General features: G+C 38.9%; 2 protein-coding genes across 7 annotated transcripts in view; one reads left to right on the top strand and one right to left on the bottom strand.

Annotated features, from left to right (window-relative positions):
- Positions 1 to 8,624, bottom strand: part of EFL1 (elongation factor like GTPase 1) — a 156,626-nt gene extending 148,002 nt beyond the window's left edge. The window contains exons 1-4 of one of the 3 annotated variants that reach the window (XR_004431857.1): positions 8,475 to 8,624; positions 7,555 to 7,664; positions 6,940 to 7,007; positions 155 to 239 (exon numbers count right to left, since the gene is read on the bottom strand). Coding sequence is in view for 2 of the 3 variants with exons in the window: in XM_033189201.1 (XP_033045092.1) it covers positions 155 to 239; positions 6,940 to 7,007; positions 7,555 to 7,645 (244 nt within the window). In the remaining variant the exon portion in view is untranslated. Of the gene's footprint in view, positions 1 to 154; positions 240 to 6,939; positions 7,008 to 7,554; positions 7,665 to 7,995; positions 8,390 to 8,474 lie in introns of those variants that run through there. The other 2 variants (XM_033189201.1, XM_033189202.1) reach the window with 2 other exon arrangements.
- Positions 8,625 to 8,645: 21 nt separating this feature from the next.
- The window catches only part of LOC117070281 (stabilizer of axonemal microtubules 2), a 32,458-nt gene continuing 19,266 nt past the window's right edge, over positions 8,646 to 21,837 (top strand). The window contains exons 1-2 of one of the 4 annotated variants that reach the window (XM_033189200.1): positions 8,646 to 8,789; positions 16,614 to 16,793. In XM_033189200.1, coding sequence (XP_033045091.1) covers positions 8,752 to 8,789; positions 16,614 to 16,793 — 218 coding nt within the window. In that variant the 5' untranslated portion in view covers positions 8,646 to 8,751. Of the gene's footprint in view, positions 8,790 to 8,955; positions 9,143 to 16,613; positions 16,794 to 21,837 lie in introns of those variants that run through there. The other 3 variants (XM_033189197.1, XM_033189198.1, XM_033189199.1) reach the window with 3 other exon arrangements.

Genomic DNA, 21,837 nt, shown 5'->3' with positions numbered 1-21,837 from the left:
CCAAGCCTGGACAGCCTGACTCTGACAACAGATCATGTGGAAAGGCCAGAATGTAGAATATAAGCAAAGACACTGAGGCATGCAATTAATTCAGAAAGAGAGAGGAGGACATGAAAGATGCAAAGCTGTGTTTCTGTAAAACAGATTGATTTACCTGTTGCATAATGTAGTGAAATGGCACTGGATTTCATAGTGATCCCTCGGATCTGTTCATCTTCTCTGCTGTCCATGTACCTTAACTGGAAAAATGCAACATATGCATCTTCACTTCCCAAAGAATTAAAATGTAACATTAAAATTTGCTAATTTAGATTTTTGTTTTAAATATTTAATTTTTATTTTATTTATTTTTGTAGAGACAGGGTCTCGCTATGTTGCCCACGCTAGTCTTGAACTCCTAGCCTCAAGTGATCCTCCCACTTTGGCCTCCCAAAGTGCCAAGATTACAGGTGTGAACCACCATGCCCAGCCAATACTTAAATTTTAAACTACATAGAGTCTATTTTTTTTTTTGAGACAGAGTCTTATTCTTTTGCCCAGGATGGAATGCAGTGGCACAATCTCAGCTCACTGCAAACTCTGCTACCAGGTTCAAATGATTCTCTTGCCTCAGCCTCCCAAATAGCTGAGATTACAGGCATGTGCTAACACGCCTGGCTAATTTTTGTGTTTTTAGTAGAGACGGGGTTTCGCCATGCTGGCCAGGCTGGTCTTGAGCTCCTGATCTCAGGTGATCCACCCACCTCGGCCTCCTAAAGTGCTGGCATTGTTGGGCATGAGCCACCACGCCTAGCCCTCTCTCTCCTTTTTTTTTTTTTTTTTTTAGATGATGGGGGTCTGGAGAAGTGAAGTTAGTTGAGGGGAAGGGAACATGACAAATTGAAAAACATTACCACTAGGAACTCATAAATGTATTCAAATACTGCATACCCTCCCCAGAGTGTTGCTCATCCAAATATCAGCCATGAATGATGGGGCAGGTCAAGAACAGCTTACAGACAGCAACATTTGGGAGAATTCTTTCTAAATATCAGGAACATAGCCATTCTTTTCCTATTTACAAGCTGTTTGACAAATTCTGAGCAGAGACTGAAACAGAGGTCTCTAGAGGCAAGAGAAGTCTTTATTCCTTTCCCAAATTAATAGATTTTGGATACATCTTTTTTTAAAAAAGAATACAGTAGAAAATATTTGTAGTATGACCATTTCGTTGATGACTTTCATAACACCGTAATACCCACCAATGAGGATCTACATCTCATTCTCTAGACTTTGCAGTGCATCAGTATTGACAGTGGTTTCGTTTAAATAAAGATCCCATCCCTTTCCAACTCCTTAGCCCTAAGCACCAGACTAACCTCCTCCTCCTTTCTCCAGAATGATTTTCCCTTACCCTACCTCCATTCTCTCCACTGTCAAACTTTTGAAAAATTCTTAACTTTTCTATTTACTCCTTTTTTTAATTCAAAAGCACTGAGAATTATCTGTTGATATGAACTGCCACATGTATTCATCCACATTAATTCTGAAATTTTCAGAAAGGCTTCCATTTCCGCAGCTCTGGCAAAATCAAAGCCCTAAAAGCTATCAATGACCTCTGGCCAAACGCAGTAATCATTGTCAATCCTCACTTTTCTTGATTCCAGTGCAGCATAACAGTCACCCTTTGTGTGCATGTGTGTTACATGCATATGTGAAATTCTTCCAAGAGTCTGAAATATCTTAATTTACCTCCATCTCTCCTTAGATCCCATTGCTGGTTTCCCTTCACCTCTCCAACCTCTCAGTCAGTCCTTCCTTCAAAAAGTTTCAGTCCCTTATCAGTCTTCTATAATGTATGTTTTTAAGCATTGGGTTGGTATGAAACATGTGTAATACATAAATAACAACACAATGAATCCCTATGTATGCACCATCCCATTTCAAAAGGAAAAAAAAAAGTTTGTTATTTTTGAAGTACCCTGTGCTCCTGGCTTATAGGTAACCACTATCCTGAATTTTATCTTGATCATTTCCTTATTTTCTCTATACTTTTTAAAAATGAGTGTGTCCCTAAGCAATATATCATGTAGAGTGACAAGTTTTAAGCCCTCTATAAAACTCATACTTACTATATTATACTGTCACTTTTTCTCTGCTCGATATTGTTTTCCTGAGATTCACCCATATTGATGTAATTCATTCATTTTTATTACTGTAGGACTCCACTTCACAAATCTACCACATCCATTCATCCATTGTATTACCAGAGGACACGGAGACGGATTCCAGTTTTCTGTAACTATTACTGAGCTGATATGAACAGTTGTGGGTCTCTTGTACACTCCCTACCAGTAGAATTTCTGAGTTATTAAATCTGCACATCCTCAACCTAACTTGGTATTTCCGGATTATTTTCCAAATACTTGGACTGATCCACAGTGGAATATTACTTTTTTTGATTCATAACCTCAACAGCTGATATTGCTTGACTTTATTTTTTAAGATGGGTGATAAATAGCATCTCATGGTTTTAATTTACATTTCTCCTATTATTAATGGGATTAAGTATCCTTTTACAAGTTTCTTGTATTGGCCATTTAACATTTCTTTTCTGTGAACTGCCTATACAAGGCTTTTGTCCACCTTTCTACTGGTTGTAATACAGATTTATTTTGTTTTGGATAAGAGTTATTTGTAGTCTCTGAATTATAGTCCTTTGTCAATTACATCTGTGTTATTAATATTTTTCACAGTTACCAGGCTTGTTTTTTCCATTTCTTTCTGGCATATTTGATAAGCATGTTCTTAATTTTAAGTAGTTTACTGACCTTTTATAAAATAGTTTGCACATTTTTGTCTTAAGAAATCTTCCTTTACAGTCATAAAAATATTAGCCCGTATTATTTTCTAAAAGCTTTATAGTTTTGCTTTTAAATAAAAATATCTTAACTGTGCAATTGATTTGTGTGTGGTGTTAATAGAGGTCCAATTTTTTTTCCCACATGGATAACCAATTGCCCAAGAACCATTTGAAAGGTTCATCTTTTTTTTTTTTTTTTTGAGACGGAGTCTCACTCTGTTGCCCAGGCTGGAGTGCAGTGGCACACCTCAGCTCACTGCAAGCTCTGCCTCCCGGGTTCATGCCATTCTCCTGCCTCAGCCTCCCAAGCAGCTGGGACTACAGGGACGCACTACCATGCCCGGCTAATTTTTTTATATTTTTAGTAGAGACGGGGTTTCACCGTGTTAGCAAGGATGGTCTCTATCCTCTGACCTGGTGATCTGCCTGCCTCGGCCTTCCAAAGTGCTGGAATTATAGGCGTGAGTCACCGCGCCCGGCTGAAAGGTTCATCTTTTTCCCACAGATCTGAAATGTCAGCCTACTATTCTAGGCCGACTATTCTGAGCCATCCAGTCAATTTCATGCCTCAGTCAATTCCAGGCCACAGGTTACAACACATCAATACATTCATAGTAAGTCTTGCCAGTGGGTAAGACATATTTCCATACCCTACTCTTCTTTAGTTGTGTCCCAGCTATTAATTGGTTTATTTGCTCTTCTGTATATATTTTAAAATCAGCATATCAAGTTGAAATTTTTAAATATCTGTTGGAATTTTTACTGGAATTCCTGAATCTATAGATCAATATTTTTAAAATGTCATTTAAAAAATACTGAGTCAGCCAATACATACATATGGCATATCCTTCCATTTATTTAAGTTTTCTCCAATATCTCGTAGGTGGTGGTGGTGGTGGTGTTTTTGTTACTTTTTAAGAGATAGGGTCTTGTGCTATCCACCAGGCTGGAGTGCAGTTGCTGTCACAGCTCACTGCGGCCTCAAACTCCGGGTTTCATGCAATTGTCCTGCCTCAGTTTCCTAAGTAGCTTGGATTATAGGCATGAGCCACCATGCCCAGCACAGGTACATTTATTATGCTATTTAAATGGTTTATGTTTTTAAATAGATAATTTAAATATTATCTATTTATTGCTCACATATACTTCTTTTCAACAGTTTTCACATCCTGAAACCTGCCAAATTGTTACTAATATCCTAGCAATTTATCTACATTTTTGTTTTCTTCCTTTCCAAAATTCACTTTTTATTTTTCTTTCCAGCTTTATCACTGCAACTAGAACCTCCAGTACAACCTAAAGGAGAAGTTATAACACAATGAGCAGAAGGGTGTGATGGCCATTCTTCCTTTATTCCTGGCTATGAATAGAAAAGTTTTTTTAACACTTCATCATTGAGCTCAATCTTCATTTTAGGTTTTTTATAAATATCCCACATCAGATTACAGAAGTTCTCTTCTGTAACTATGTTGCAAAGAGGTTTTATCACAATAGATGTTGAATTTTACTACGTCTTTATTATCTGTTGAAATGATCATGATTTTCTTCCTTTAATCTATTAATATAGTGAAATTACATGTTAAACCAATCTTACATTCCGTGGGACAAACTCGATTTGGATATGAATAATCATCTTTTTATAGTATGCTGAATTCTGTTTCTTAATGAGGATTATAATTTTTGCATCCATAATCATAAGGTTGGTATATAATTCTCCTGTCTTGTATTATCCTTAACAGACTTTTGGTATCAAAGTTACGCTATCTTCATATGATTTGGAGAATACTGCCGATTGTTGGGTTTTTCTCTGCTATATTTTGAAATGGTTTAAGTAGGACTGAAATTATTCCTTGAATGTTTGGCAGAACTAGAGAGTTAAACCATCTGGGTCTTTTCTTTATGGAAAGATTTTTGCCAACCAATTCAATTCTTTTTTTTTTTTTTTTTTTTTGAGATGGAGTCTCACTCAGTCGCCCAGGCTGGAGCGCAGTGGTGCGATATCGGCTCACTGCAAGCTCCGCCTCCCGGGTTTACGCCATTCTCCTGCCTCAGTCTCCGGAGTAGCTGGGACTACAGGCGCCCACCATCTCCCCCGGCTAGTTTTTTGTATTTTTAGTAGAGACGGGGTTTCATCAATTTCTTAAATGACTATAGAATGATTCAAGTTTCCTATTTCTTCTTGACTCCATTTTAGTAAGTTATGTTTTCCAGACAATTTTCCAGTTTAGCACTTTTAAGTTTACTGGCACAGAGTTGTTCATTATATCCTATTAATACCTTATTAAGTTCTGTAGCATTTTTCTTTCCTGGTATCACTTATATCTGCCTCCTCTCTTTTCTTCTTGATCATCTTGCTGGTATTTTGTCATTGTATTACTCTTCTTTAAAGTCATTCATTCAAAAATATTTATTTATATATACTATGCTTTGTATATGTCCAAAGTACAGTGAGCCACATTAGGAACATTAGCAGGTCAAAAGTGTCAAATGTTCCTCAACAATGTCAATGAAAAACAAAACAAAAACGTTTCCTAGTCAAGATAATCAAAAATTATCTATATTGCTAGCAACTGTTTCAATTAATAACTTTATATTTTTAGAGCAACTTTACAGAAAAATCAACTGAAGGTTCCCACATACTCTCTCCTTCCACCCACACAGTTTCCCCTATTATATCTATCTTGTATTAGTATATGGTGTGATACACTTGTTACAACTGATGAACCAATATTGATGCATTATGATTAATTAAAGTCCATAGTTTACATTAGGGTTCACTCTTTGTGTTTGTTAGCTGGGTTAATCTTTTCCAAAAACAAACTTCTGGCTATTCATTGATCCTTTCTATAAAATGTGTTTACTATTTCATTAATTTATGCTTTACTATTTCTTTTCATCTACTTATTTTAGAGTTATTGTACCTTCTCTAAATTCTCAAGTGGGGAAAATATAAGCATTTCATTATTTCACTCAACCTAGTTTTTTTCAGCCTCCTCTAGATAGTATCTTGGGCCAGCTTCCCTCCCAACCCACACATCAATTCCCAAATCGACCTTCAACTCTACTGGGTGTACTCTGTGGATTCAATTTTGCTTCTCCATCTCCTCTTCTCTTTGTTCTCTGTCACCTGATAAGCCCTATTGATCATATCCTAAATTCATTATGGAAACGAATACATCTTTATTTTTCTACTGCCAAGTAAATTATTCTAAGCCCTTTCAAGTCGTAGCTACAAATAAAGATCTCTTTAATTTTATTTCCTCAAACACTATTTTCAGCCTAGGTGTGGTGGGCTCACACCTGTAATTCTAGCACTTTGGGAAGTCAAGGCAGGAGGACTGCTTGAGCCCAGGAGTTCAAGATCAGCCTGGTGAACATGGCAAAACCCTGTCTCCACAAAAAATTAGCCATGTGTGTTTGTGTGCACCTGTAGTCCCAGGTACCCAAGAGGAGGAGGTGGGAGGATCACCTGAGCCCAAGAGGGCGAGGTTGCAGTGAGCCGTGCATGATCACACCACTGCACTCTAGCCTGGGCAACAGAAAGAGATCCTGTCTCAAAAACAAAAATCAAAACCCACTATTTTCATCACAATCCTCAGGCACAAGCAGCTTTCCTTTGATATTTAGGTTACCTTTTAAGGTCTTCTATAATCTATTCTCCCTGCCAGTATGTTTTCTCTGTCACTAGCCTCTAGGCAAATGCTCCACTCAAATAAAGCACAACACACAAGTTAGCCTTTATCCGTGTTATTTCCGACCACCTGGTAGTTTTCCTGTCTTCTCCTCAAACCACCCAACTCATTCACCTACAAAGAATCTCTGTTTCACTGTGAAATCTTCCAAAATTGTGTATCATTTGCTTGTTGCAAAAACTCACTTTTGCACTTATAAAATATTAATATAAAGCAATACAAAGCAATATAGAACTAACTATTTTCTCATCAGCAATTTAATCTTGCAAAATGGATTGGCAGCTTTTAGATGCAAGAACAATGTTTTATACCCTTTTGGATCGCTAAAGAACACAGGAAATGGTTCATTACATTGTTGACAGCTAATACTGAAATGCGACGAGTATTTATAAAATAAGAACATACCTTGCCCGCTAGGCGGCTGGAGATGATTCCACTGCTAGATATAAGACAGTCAGTCAGAGTAGTTTTTCCTGTTAAAATAAAATAGGCACATTAATTCAAATCCATGTCTTTCTTAAAAGGGGTCATGGATCATACCTATAGATTTAAAATCTGGTCAGAAGAATTGGTTTAGTAAAGATTTTCAATTTACTTATGCTAGGTGACAAAAGACAAAAGAGATTTATTAGACTTTTGAACAGAATATCATCTAGAAGGACACAGATGCTAGCACTCTATATTGCTGTAATCTTATCTCCAACCCTGTGGATCTAATCACCCTCATCTGAAAAGTTGTCAAGCAACTTAAAGCCATCTCAAAAACAAAAATTTCAAGTTCTGGTTTAAAAAACAACATGACATACTATAAAGAAGAATGCTACTCACTAGGTAACTGTGTTCATTTCAAACGATTTATAGCAAGGCAGGCTTCCCCAACATCACAGAAAACTTTTAAGGGAAAGAAGACTTGCTTCTTAGCAAACACCACTCTCAGCTGCCCACAGCTTCACTCCACTGAGACATACAGAGACATACCTCCCTTATTTATCAAAACAAGCTCTTAAAAAGGATTCTTACCATGGTCAACGTGAGCCAAAACACAAATATTCCTGATGTTGGCAGTGTTTTTCTGGAGATGAATCATCTTATCCAAACTGTTGAGCACCATGGTTGCTTATTTCCTGTGACTAAAAATTAAGTAAGTATTAGCCCAGAGGCTAAAGGTCGGGGCAAAAGAAAAAAATAATAAACGCTAGGAGGTGGCAAGGCTTCTCAAACCCCTTAAACTAAGAACCCAGTGAATGTTTATTGATGAGACACACCACCTAGGCCTAAGTCCCGTTCGAGCACTGAAGTCAATATCCTAGCACGATTATACTTAAGGAGTTTGCTCATCCTTCCGGATCCGAAGGCTGCGATGAATCACGCAGCTCGAGGCGGCCGGGTGCACAGTGACACCAGTAACCCTGCTGGTGGAGGAGTACTCGAGTAAACTTCTCCAGGCCAACGACCACGTACAGGAAGGGTTGCATGCAGGAGGGAGAGAAGATGCTGAAGAAGATGCTCCCTTTCTCTCTTCAGTCTTCCCCCAAGTCCCTCATTCTGACATTATCGCTAGTCCTCGAGCGAGGTCGAATACCCAGCTTTATTCCTGCCCACGGAGGCCGAACAAAGTTTTGGGTCACGTGCTTATTATCCAAGCAGGTGCACTGCCGGTCTTTCATTTCTTTCTAAATAAAAAGGAAAAACCTCTACACTACATGCCCTTCATTTCGGCAGGGTCCCGGATTCGTTCTCTTTGAGAATCGCTGGTCCACACAGACAGGCCACCGCCCCGGCCCCAGACTGGAAGCGACACTCCGGGGACCACCGCTCCCAGTCAAGGCTCGGCCCCAGCCCCCGTTCCCGCCTCAGAGCCGCAGCAAGCGGGGTCCTCCAAGCACCGCCCAGAGGCTGGCCGAGGAGGATGCCAGTCCCCAGCGCGAACTCGCACTCACCGGCGGCAGCAGCCCCACGAGCCCAGCTTCTCCTCTCGGGTCGCAGCCACACCAAGAGCTTCCGAAACGCAAAGATCTCTGTGGATCCGGCACGCCAGCGCACCAGGGGGCGGGGCCGGCTGACGCTCGACCTTTCACCCGCGCGTCTCTGACGCCACCGGAAGCCGGCACCCGGTCTTTTGCCAGGCATCCCTCTGTTGCCTTGACTACGGCGGGCGCTGTAAGAGTGAAGAAGCTGCAAGTGCTGAGGCGAGCTGAAACCCTGGGAGCCGAGAGCATGAGGAACTGGTGTCTGTGTCAGATTTGTACCTGCGGGTAAGAAGTGGCTGGTGTAGTGGCGGGCCGGGGCTTGGGAGCCGACCTGGGGCCTAGGTGCACGGAGCCAGCTCCTCGGGAACCCTGAGAATGGCCGTCCCCCACAGATCAAGGGACAAGGGCGCAGCGACATCCCCGCTTATCCCGCTCGAGTAATACTCTCTCCGCACGCGCCGGCTACCTGGGGGTAAAACGTTTCTTCGTAGCCCCTGAGACTCCCAATCAAGGATGCAAAGTAAAATGCCACACAGGCCAGGTAAATAATATATGTGAAGCAGCGACGGGATGCTGAGTAGTGGGATGTGATCCGACTGGGAGAATGCATTTCCACCCCATCATCCCCCACCACAAAGGTAAGAAAGAACAGTGCTCAAGGCCCTGAGTCTGCAACCAATATCACACTTTCTTTCATCTGCTTTCTGTCCTAGCCAGACCATATTCCCATTCCCGTCCAGGCAGCAGTTCTTTGGGATCCGCCTGACTGAAAAGCCAGTACAGTAGTCCCCACCCTGAAACCTAGAATCCAACTGAGTCCTGCCATCACGTAGAAACAGTCTTCTCCTTCCTCAGCTTCACTGTTGACCCAGGGATTAAATCATTATTTGCTAAGTAAATATGAACGTGTCAATCCCTTCGTATTTGGAATCTCCTTCAAAGAAAACACCTGCATGTTGATGGAAAGCAGTTTTTTTGATAGTCTCATAATAAACACAGTTCGTAATTAGAAGTAGATTAAAATATCAACAAATTAACTTTGGGTGTATGAATCTGCAGACTGGTATGCAGGAGAACATTTTTACTTTTTTTCTAATTCATATCCAACATAAGTTCCTTTCACATTCAACTGTTAGGAAATTCAGTCTTCATTATGTTGAGGGCTACCCTTGGAATGCTGTGATTTTACTTTTTGTTTGTTTGGTTTTTTTTTTTTTTTTTTTGGTTGTGATTGTTTGTTTTTTAAGGGTTTTATCTTTATTTTCTGATAATGCAATAAATAAATACACACGAGGTGTCATAAAAATCTGAGCAAAAATATATTATAAAACGCCTTCATAATTCTAAATTCCACAGATAACAAATGTTCTTTAAGACTTGCTTTACATGTGCCTTCCTTTCTTTCTTTCTTTCTTTCTTTCTTTCTTTCTTTCTTTCTTTCTTTCTTTCTTTTTCTTTCTTTCTTTTCTTTCTTTCTTCTTTCTTTCCTTTCTTTCGAGACAGACTCTCGCTCTGTTGCCAGACTGGAGGGCAGTGGCACAATCTCGGCTCACTGCAACCTCCACCTCCTGTGTTCAAGCAATTCTTCTGCCTCAACTTATTGAGTAGCTGGGATTACAGGCAAGCACCACCGCACCCAGCTTATTTTTGTATTTTTAGTGGAGACAGGGTTTCACCATGTTGGCCTCTATCTCCTGACCCCATGATCCGCCTGCCTCGGCCTCCCAAAGTGCTGGGATTACAGGCGTGAGCCACTGCACCCGGCCTGCATTGATTTTTTTTTTTTAACAAGAAAAGAATATTCTGAGCGTACTATTTGTTTATTATTCCTTTGAAAGCATTCTTTTGTATTATTATTATACTTTAAGTGCTAGGGTACATATGCACAACCTGCAGGTTTGTTACATAGATATACACGTTCCATGTTGGTTTGCTGCACCCATTAACTCATCATTTACGTTAGGTATTTCTCCTAATGCTATCCATCCCCCTGCCGCCTACCCCACGACAGGCCCCCATGTGTGATGTTCCCGGCCCTGTGTTCCAGTGTTCTCATTGTTCAATTCCCACCTATAAGTGAGAACATGCAGTGTTTGCTTTTCTGTCCTTGTGGTAGTTTGCTCAGGATGATGGTTTCCAGCTTCATCCATGTCCCTACAAAGGATATGAACTCATCCTTTTTTATGGCTGCATAGTATTCCATGGTGTATATGTGCCACCTTTTCTTAATCCAGTCTGTCATTGATGGACATCTGGGTTGGTTCCAAGTCTTTGCTATCATGAACAGTACCACAATAAACAAATGTGTGCATTTGTGTTTATAGTAGCATGATTTGTAATCCTTTGGATATATACCCAGTAATGGGATTGCTGGGTCAAATGGTATTTCTAGTTCTAGATCCTTGAGGAATCACCACACTGTCTTCCACAATGGGTGAACTAGTTTACACTTCCACCAACAATGTAAAAGCTTTCCTATTTCTCCACATCCTTTCCAGCATCTGTTGTTTCCTGACTTTTTAATGATCGCCATTCTAACTGGTATGAGATGGTATCTCATTGTGGTTTTGATTTGCATTTCTCTGATGACCAGTGAGGATGAGCATTTTTTCATGTATCTGTTGGCTGCATAAATGGCTCCATTTGAGAAAGGTCTGTTCATATCATTCGCCCACTTTTTGATGGGATTGTTTGTTTTTTTCTTGTAAATTTGTTTAAGTTGTTTGTAGATTCTGGATCTTTGGCTCTTTGTCAGATGGGTAGATTGCAAAAATTTTCTCCCATTCTGTAGGTTGCCTGTTCACTCTGATGGTAGTTTCTTTTGCTGCGCAGAAGCTCTTTAGTTTAATTAGATCCCATTTGTCTATTTTGGCTTTTGTTGCTATTGCTTTTGGTGTTTTACTGGTGAAGTCCTTGTCCTATGTGGTATTGCCTAAGTTTTCTTCTAGGGTTTTTATGGTTTTAGGTCTAACATTTAAGTGTTTAATCCATCTTGAATTAATTTTGTATAAAGTGTAAAGAAGGGATCCAGTTTCAGCTTTCTACATATGGCTAGCTAGTTTTCCCAGCACCATTTATTAAATAGGGAGTCCTTTCCCCATTTCTGGTTTTTGTCAGGTTTGTCAAAGATCAGATGGTTGTAGATGTGTGATATTATTTCCGAGGGCTCTGTTCTTTTCCGTTGGTCTATCTCTCTGTTTGGTACCACTAGCATGGTGTTTTGGTTGCTGTAGCCTTGTAGTATAGTTTAAAGTCAGGTAGTGTGATGCCTCCAGCTTTGTTCTTTTTGTTTAGGATTGTCTTGGCAATGTGAGCTCTTTTTTTGTTCCATATGAACTTTAAAGTAGTTTTTTCCAATTCTGTGAAGAAAGTCATTGGTAGCTTGATGGGGTGGCATTGAATCTATAAATTACCTTGGGTAGTATGGCCATTTTCATGATATTGATTCTTCCTATCCATGAGCATGGAATGTTCTTCCATTTGTTTGTGTGCTCTTTTATTTCATTGAGCAGTTTGTAGTTCTCCTTGAAGAGGTCCTTCACATCCCTTATAAGTTGGTTTCCTGGGTATTTTATACTCTTTGTAGTAATTGTGAATGGGAGTTTACTCATCATTTGGCTCTCTGTTTGTCTGTTACTGGTGTATAGGAGAGCTTGTGATTTTTGCACATTGATTTTGTATCCTGAGACTTTACTGAAGTTGCTTATCAGCTTAAGGAGATTTTGGGCTGAGACGATGGGGTTTTCTAAATATACAATCACATCATCTGCAAACAGGGACAATTTGACTTCCTCTTTTCCTAATTGAATACCCTTTATTTCTTTCTCTTGCCTGATTTCCCTGGCCAGAACTTCCAACACTATGTTGAATAGGAGTGGTGAGAGAGGGCATCCCTGTCTTATGCCAGTTTTCAAAAGGAATGATTCCAGTTTTTGCCCATTCAGTATGATATTGGCTGTGGGTTTGTTATAAATAGCTCTTATTATTTTGAGATACGTTCCATCAATACCTAGTTTATTGAGAGTTTTTAGCATGAAAGAGTGTTGAATTTTGTCAAAGGCCTTTTCTGCATCTATTGAGATAATCATGTGGCTTTTGTCATTGGTTCTGTTTATGTGATGGATTACCTTTATTGATTTGCATATGTTGAACCAGCCTTGCATCCCAGGGATGAAGCCCACTTGATTATGGTGGATAAGCTTTTTGATGTGCTGCTGGATTTGGCTTGCCAGTATTTTATTGAGGATTTTGCATTGATGTTCATCAGGGATATTGGTCTAAAATTCTCTTTTTTTGTTGTGTCTCTGCCAGGTTTTGGTATCAGGATGATGCTGGCTTCATACAATGAGTTAGGGAGGATTCTCTGTTTTTCTGTTGATTGGAATAGTTTCAGAAGGAATGGTACCAGCTCCTCATTGTACCTCTGATAGAATTCAGCTATGAATCCGTCTAGTCCTGGACGTTTTTTGGTTGGTAGGCTATTAATTATTGCCTCAATGTCAGAGCCTGTTATTGGTCTATTCAGAGATTCACCTTCTTCCTGGTTTAGTCTTGGGAGGGTGTGTGTGTCCAGGAATTTATCCATTTCTTCTAGGTTTTCTAGTTTATTTGCATAGAGGTGTTTATAGTATTATCTGATGATAGTTGGTATTTCTGTGGGATCTGTGGTGATATCCCCTTTATCATTGTTCTTTGCATCTATTTGAATCTTCTCTCCTTTCTTCTTTACTAGCCTTGCTAGCAGTCTATCAATTTTGTTGATCTTTTCGAAAAACCAGCTCCTGGATTCATTGATTTTTTTAAAGGGTTTTTTGTGTCTCTATCTCCTTCAGTTCTGCCCTGATCTTAATTATTTCTTGCCTTCTGCTAGCTTTTGAATTTGTTTGCTCTTGCTTCTCTAGTTCATTTAATTGTGATGTTAGGGTAGTCGATTTTAGATCTTTCCTGCTTTCTCTTGTGGACATTTAATGCTGTAAATTTCCCTCTACACACTGCTTTAAATGTGTGCCAGAGATTCTGGTACGTTGTGTCTTTATTCTCATTGGTTTCAAAGAACATCTTTATTTCTGTTTTAATTTCATTATTTACCTAGTAGTCGTTCAGGAGCAGGTTGTTCAGTTTCCATGTAGTTGTACGGTTTTGAGTGAGTTTCTTAATCCTGAGTTCTAATTTGATTGCACTGTGGTCTGAGAGACTGTTGTGATTTCTGTTTTTCACATTTGCTGAGGAGTGCTTTACTTCCAACTATGTGGTCAATTTTGGAATAAGTGTGATGCAGTGCTGAGAAGAATGTGTATTCTGTTGACTTGGGGTGGAGAGTTCTGTGGATATCTATTAGGTCCACTTGGTGAGGAGCTGAGTTCAAGTCCTGGATATCCTTGTTCACCTTCTGTCTTGTTGATCTGTCTAAAATATTGACAGTGGGGTATTAAAGTCTCCAATTATTATTGTGCAGGAGTCTGACTCTCTTTGTAGGTCCCTAAGGACTTGCTTTATGAATCTGGGTGCTCCTGTATTAAGTGCATATATATTTAGGATAGTTAGCTCTTCTTGTTGAATTGATCCCTTTACCATTATGTAATGGCCTTCTTTGTCTCTTTTGATCTTTGTTGGTTTAACGTCTGTTTTATCAGTGACTAGGATTGCAACCCCTCCTTGTTTTTGCTTTCCATTTGCTTAATAGACCTTCCTCCATCCCTTTCTTTTGAGCATATGTGTGTCTCTGTATATGAGATGGGTCTCCTGAATACAGCACACTGATAGGTCTTGATTCTTTATCCAATTTGCCAGTCTGCATCTTTTAATTGGGGCATTTGGCCCATTTACATTTAAGGTTAATATTGTTATGTGTGAACTTGATCCTGTCATTATAATGTTAGCTGGTTATTTTGCCCATTAGTTGATGCAGGTTCTTCCCAGCATCAGTGGTCTTTACAATTTGGCATGTTTTTGCAGTGGCTGGTACCGGTTGTTCCTTTCCATGTTTAGTGCCTCCTTCAGGAGCTCTTGTAAGGCAGGCCTGGTGGTGACAAAATCTTTCAACATTTGCTTATCTGTAAAGGATTTTATTTCTCCTTCACTATGAAGCTTAGTTTGGCTGGGTATGAAATTCTGGGTTGAAAATTCTTTTCTATAAGTATGTTGAATATTGGCCCCCACTCTCTTCTGGCTTATAGAGTTTCTGCCAAGGGATCTGCTATTAGTCTGATGGACTTCCCTTTGTCGGTAACCTGACCTTTCTCTCTGGCTGCCCTTAACATTTTTTCCTTCATCTCAACCTTGGTGAATCTGACAATTATATGTCTTGGGTTTGCTCTTCTCAAGGAGTATCTTTGTGGTGTTCTCTGTATTTCCCGAATTTGAATGTTGGCCTGCCTTGCTAGGTTGGGGAAGTTCTCCTGGATAATATCATGAAGAGTGTTTTCCAACTTGGTTCCATTCTCCCTGTCACTTTCAGGTACACCAACCAAACATAGATTTGGTCTTTTCACATAGTCCCATATTTCTTGAAGGCTTTGTTTGATTCTTTTTACTCTTTTTTCTCTAAACTTCTCTGCTCACTTTATGTCATTAATTTGATCTTCAATAACTGATACCTTTTCTTCTACTTGATTGAATCGGCTACTGAAGCTTGTGCGTGTGTCACATAGTTCTCGTGCCATGGTTTTCAGCTCCATCAGATCATTTAAGGTCTTCTCTACACTGTTTATTCTAGTTAGCCATTTGTCTAATCTTTTTTCTAGGTTTTTGTCTTCCTTGTGATGGGTTCAAACATCCTCCTTTAGCTCGGAGAAGTGTGTTATTACCGACCTTCTGAAGCCTACTTCTGTCAACTTGTCAGTCATTCTCCATCCAGCATTGTTCCGTTACTGGCAAGGAGCCGCCATCCTTTGGAGGAGAAGAGGCACTCTGGTTTTTAGAATTTTCAGCTTTTCTGCTCTGGTTTGTCCCCATCTTTGTGGTTTTATCTACCTGTGGTCTTTGATGCTGGTGACCTTCAGGTGGGATTTTGGGGTGGATGTCCTTTTTGTTGCTGTTGATGCTATTCCTTTCTGTTTGTTAGTTTTCCTTCTAAGAGTCAGGTCCCTCAGCTTCAGGTCTGTTGGAGTTTGCTGGAGTTCACTCCAGACCCTGTTTGCCTGGGTATCACCAGTGGAGGCTCAGTTGGAAATGCAGAAATCACCATCTTCTGTGTCGATCATGCTGCGAGCTGCAGAGTGGAGCTGTTCCTATTCTACCATCTTGGAACAGAAAACCCCGAGCATACTATTCTACAATCTGGGTTTTTACTATTTACAATCTTACCATCTTCCAGTGAACATGCATAAAGGCCACCCTCATTCTCTTAAATAACTGTATTCTATTAGCTTATATGATATATTGGTCAAGATTCTTAGTTATGGATAACATAATCTTCTCTGGTTAGTTTAGGCAAAAAGGAATTTATTAAGAAATATATATATATATATATTTCACTTGGAAGAACTTAAGAAATCATTTTCAAAATAAGCTTCCAGGAAAAACTTCCAAAAATTTTACCACAGAACAGGACTGACAAGGGAGCCACTGCCTCTGCCACAATCAGAAAATTGCAGCAGAGCTGTAGACTCCAGAATCACTCGTCTCTTCCAAGGTCAAGAAGCTGCCAAGTTAGGAAACCAGCTTGCAAATCAAGATGCCACCTAACAACTTCTAACTCCAATCTCTTGTTGCCTCTATTATATTCCATGCAAGCAAAATAAATGTTGTGCCTTGACTCTCTCCTTATGTAGCTCTGTTCTGAGTCAAAGTATCAAGTGAATACATGTAGTAGGTGAAACCTAAATTGTATGTGGAACCTTCCTGCAAGAGCATGAGAAATTCCCTATTAGCTTTTCAGCTTCTATAGTGTAACAAGACACTAAATTGTTATGAGACACTTAATTGCTGTGCTTCCACCACGTAGAGATAGACCATTATTTATAGATTGTTTTTATAGAGGAAAAAGTTTTTTTTCAGTAAAGCTCTAGAAATTTAGAAATTGTGAGTTTATTGGTGGTCTCTGATTAAAATGCAATTACAACACAAAATGTTTTTTAAAGTTAATCTTTCAGTTTATTTTTTGCACAGGCGACATCATTGTCCACATGGAACCACAAGGATTTATGAAAATTCTGGGATGTTTTGCCCTACAACTGAGTATTTGGAAAAATATCCTATGTATGACAATGTTCTTCCAACTCAAAGTCTTAAACCCAAGCAAGAAATTCGAGCATGCCGTGTTAAAATGGAAGAAATAACTACATTTAAGTAAATATTTAGTAACTATTTGCTTTACTTATTTTTCTCCCAACTCTTCTGCTGTCATTAAATTTTTCTAGCTATTTAAATTACTGTTTCATTGATTTAAGTTGAACCAATCTAATAGGCAAGAGACTAGTTAAGTCACAACTTGAAAAAAAACAGAAAAATGAGAATTAGGTTGACAAAGTGTGAGAAGAAAAAAGGGATATAAAAAGTTCTATTTTGTTTAACTTCCTAAAATATCTAATATTTGTCTGCTTTCCACTGTCACCACCACCTAGACCAGGGTGTCGTGTCTTTTGGCTTCACTGGGCCACATTGGCAGAAGAATTGTCTTGGGCCACAGGTAAAATACAATAACACCAATCATAGCTGATGAGCTAAAAAAGAAAAAAAAAAAATCACAAGAAAATCTCATAATGTTTTAAGAAACTTTATGAATTTGTGTTGGACCTCATTCAAAGCCGTCCTGGGCCACATGCAGCCCATAGGCTGCAGGTTGGACAAGCTTGACCTAGAGGAATGCAGTCACTTTATAATAATATCTGAGTCTACTCTAGTTTTTGCAGTTTGATCTGTTTTCAATACTTCAGCCTGCCCAAATGATTTTAAAATGCAAACCAAACCCTATCACTTCTTTGCTTAAAATACTCTTAAACTTTCCCATTGTGTTTAACGCAAACCAGAATCCTTATCAAAACCATGTGGAGGCATGGTTTGCTCACTACTTAATTCTCTAATTCATTTTCACTGTAGTGCCCTTTTCACTTTTATGCTCCATCCCATGGGCCATTTTTCATTTCCTTGAAAGTGCCAGGTTTCCCTTATCTCAGAGTCTTCCAAGATACTATTTTCCCTACCTGCAATTTTCCTTCCCTCTCTTAGCTAATGCTCATTCAATCTGTAGATCTCAACTAAATTATCACTTGAATAAGCCTTCTCTGACACTTCATCCAGTTTTCAGATTAGGTAAAATTCTTCTATGTAAGCTCCCAAAGCACCTTCCTGTTATTTATCATTATATTGGTTTCAGTGTTTCATGAAAGCAGGAACTAAGTCTTTTGTTATCTCAGCATTCTATTTTTAGAAAACTAATAACAATGCCTACTAGCACATAGTAGGTACCCAATATTTGTTCAGTGAGTGATGAACACAAATCTTGTTAAGCCTATACTTTTCATTTGGACTGACCTTTTTTGATCTCTCTGTATTTTTGTCAGGTAGATTACATATTATATTTACTCATTATTTTATTTAAACTGTTAATGTATATGCTATATTCAAGGTACAATCTTGGTGTTAAGTATAAAAATGTCAATACGTTTATGAACCCCAAATATCTGAGATAGGTCTCAGTTAATTTAGAAAGTTCATTTTGCCAAGGTTGAGGGTGCGTGCTGGTGACACAGCCTCAGGAGGTCCCAATAATATGTGCCCAAGGTGGTCAGAGCACAGTTTGGTTTTATACATTTTAGGGAGACACACATCAATCAACATATATGTAAGATGAATATTGGTTCGTTCCGGAAAGGCGGGACAACTCAAAGCTGGGAGTGAGCTTGCAGGTCATAGGTAGATAAGAGACAAATGGTTGCATTCTTTTGATTTTCTGATGAACTTCTCCAAAGGAAGCAATCAGATATGCATTTATCTCAGTGAGCAGAGGGGTGACTTTGAAGAGAATGGGAGACAGGTTTGCCCTAAGCAGTTCCCAGCTTCACTTTTCCCCTTAGCTTAGTGGTTTTGGGGCCCCAAGATTTATCTTCCTTTCACAAGTTGAAGTTCCTGCTTCCTAGTGACTTGTACATCATATTTCTATAATTTAGAGTTTTAAAAATGCTCTGTAACAGCTTTAGATTTTGGTGTTTTTTTTTTTTAGTTATTATTATACTTTAAACTTTCAAACTTTTAGTCTAATATTTCTATTTTTAACATTTCAGGCATTCCTTGCAGTAATAATACTTTGGTGACTCCAGTTACTTGTGTAGGTGTATGGCTCTTCCACAGATGGAAGATTTTATTAGTCCTCAGATTTTGGTATGCAGTAGTGCCATCTAGAAGTGTTACAATTGCAGATTCCAGATCTCCATCTAAAAGAGCCAGTAGATAATAGAGTGGGTCTCAGGAAACTGCATTTTTAACCAGCATTGCTAGTGATTCTGTTGCCACTGATTCAGTGCAGTAGGTCAGGAACTGGACTGCTCACTGAGGATGACATGGAACATAAAACAGAGACAGTCTTTGCTTTACTGTTGTTTATAGTCTTGTGGGAAAGTCCAGATATGAAAATATCAGATAAATAACTAAGATAATTATGGATTATAATAAGTGAGATGAGGAAATTCAATAACTGGTTGAGACTGATTAAATGGGAATGGTTGCTCTTTTTTCTTCACTTTATTAATATTTCTTTCTTGATGCCTTAATGGTTCATATTAGAGATTTGAAATAAATTTTACAATATTTGTGTTTATTGAACAAAGATTTTGCTTTTAACCAGTTCTAAATGTAGAAATTGAGAAAATTTAATCTGGCATATCTTTCTTTTAAAAGGCAATTGCTTTTCAATTCTGAATTTCCCCAGTTGACTTATTCAAATAAGCGTTAATAATTAAAAAAAAAAGCGAGAAATGTCCCAAAGGTCCAAATATACCAATAAAACTAAAATATTCATTTCTTAAATTGTCATCTCTTCACTTAGTACGACATTAGATCTCTTCTTTATATTTTCACTGGGAAACTAGCAGTATTTCTAAGAGTCATAATCTAGGAGCTTGAAACTCTTGCTTGACTCCCTCATGTTGACTGTGTTGACTATGCAGTAGAAAGTGGATTTATCTGTACAAAAAAAGAAGCATTCTGTACCTTTGTATAGTACAGGAAGTGACTGTGTAAAGAGGTGTCTGAACTTTTACAAGATTTTGGATCCTTTATAGCAGTACTGTTGTAGCTCACTTAGATGACTGCCAGAGTTGGCAGGAAGCCTGCCCTGAAGGAGTAGGATTCTAGACACATCAAATGTTTCAGGATATATCAGATGAATAAGACTGCATTCACCCTCTACTACTACATAGAAAGCGGCTTTGGGTTTGGAGGTATACTTTCTAACACTTAACTAGTCTAACCAGAGAAACTGAGAGTTCTAAGCTTTTGCTTTGCTTTTCCCTTCCTGATTCTCTCACTTCCTGACTGCATTTTAGCCTATTCCCCTCTAGTTAGTATTTGGGAAGAGCAAAGAACAACTGACATGTCTTGGGAGGCAGAGGTATGTGATTTCTACTACTCTTCATTCATTAAATAAAAAATTATTAAGCATTTATTAAGCATCAAGCACTATACTAGACACCTGGGATATAGTGGTGACCAAAAGCAGTCATGATCTCTGTGCTGACAGATGTTGCAACCTATTAGAGATGGCAATCAAAAACATTACTCAAAATAAGTCTAAAGTTGCAACAGTGATAAGATCTATGAAGGATAGGCACAGGTACCTTGACATCCAGAACAAGAGTTTGACTTTATCAGGAAAATAAGAAAAATAAGTCAAAACCTGAAGGATGTTAAATTAGCTGGATTAAGAGGGGGAAGGAAATGCATTCCAAGCAGAGAGAGAGAGAGTAGCATGTAGCAGGAAGGAGCGTGGAAAGGAGAAAAGTATCAAAGAGGGCCAGCTGGAGCAGAGAAAGCAAGAGGAAGCATGGTGAGAGCTGAGGCTAGCGAAGGAGACCAGGCAGAGCCTTTAAGCCATGTTCAATGTCGTCTATGTCCTTACAGTAATAAGAAGCCATGAAGGTTTTTCTGCTTTGTTTTTTTGGTAGAGGGTGGAGTTGGAGAGGAAGGAAGTTAAGGAAGAGGCTAGGGAGACAAGGACAAGAATGACCTGATCAGATTTACATGGGAAAGAATTACTCAGGTGCTATGTGGAGCAAAGATTGGAGGGAGAACTAGAGTGGATGTGGGTAAATGAGTTTTGAAAGTTATTAAAGTGATTCAAATGAGCTGTTGCAAAAACTTTGCATATTATGGTAGTGGCAGATGTGGAGAAAAGTGGTTAGATTTGAGAGAGATTTATGAGGCAAAATTGACAGTAGTTGATGATGGACTAGATAGGGGAGAGAATTGAGGTATGAAGGGTGAGTCCTAGATCTCTGACTATGTGTCTGAAGCGATGGTGATAGCGTTCACTTAAATAGAGAACAAGCAAAAAGGACCACATTTATTAAGGGGAAATAACGAGTTGATTTGGGACATATTAAGTTTTGAGTTGCCATTGAATATCCAAGAGACCATCGTAGATACTGGTATGGAGCTCAGAGAAGAGGTCTAAGCTGAGATGTAAATTTGAGGGTTATTTCAATCTAGGTAGTAATCGAAGCTGTGGGAGTAGAAGAGTTATCCTCAGGAGTGAACAGTGAATGAAAAGAAGTATGTGTAGGTAGGTCCAAGTCTTGAGGAATGCTAACATGTATTTAATGACTGAGTAAAGGTAGATGAAGCTGCATAGGAGACTGGCAAAAGATAATCAGGAAGTCAGGAAGAGAAAGTTTCCTAGAAATAGACAGTGTGGACAATAATGTCAGTTACTGCTGGAGAGGTCAAGTAAGATGAGGATTAAAAATGTTCGATGAATTTAATCACATGGAAGACATGGTGAACCTTAGAGCTGTATTAGGGAAGTGGCAGTCCTGGAAACCAGATTGAAATGGATTGGAAGTGGTGAGAAAACAGTTAATTAAGAAGTTATGTTGTGAATAGAAGAATTCAGTGAGGGGTTTGGGTTCTTTGGAGAACTTACAGACATATGCAACAAATATTGATTAATACAAGATAGTTTAGTCACAAAATGAGTGATGTGCCAATAGAGTCCAGAAGAAAAAAGCAATCCATGAAGTCTTGGGGTAGTAACAGTAGTGGCTACCATATTGATCTTACTATGTACCAAGCAGTTTTAAAAGCGTGTGTGTATATCCTTAAAAACAACTCTGTGAAATAGAAGATATTATTGTCCCATATAATATATAAAGAAACTGGGGCATAAACAGGTTAATGA

This window comes from Trachypithecus francoisi, unplaced genomic scaffold, assembly GCF_009764315.1.
Source record: "Trachypithecus francoisi isolate TF-2019V2 unplaced genomic scaffold, Tfra_2.0 Lachesis_group3, whole genome shotgun sequence".
In the NCBI taxonomy this organism is placed as follows: domain Eukaryota; kingdom Metazoa; phylum Chordata; class Mammalia; order Primates; family Cercopithecidae; genus Trachypithecus; species Trachypithecus francoisi.
This window is presented reverse-complemented; position numbering and strand designations above follow the sequence as displayed.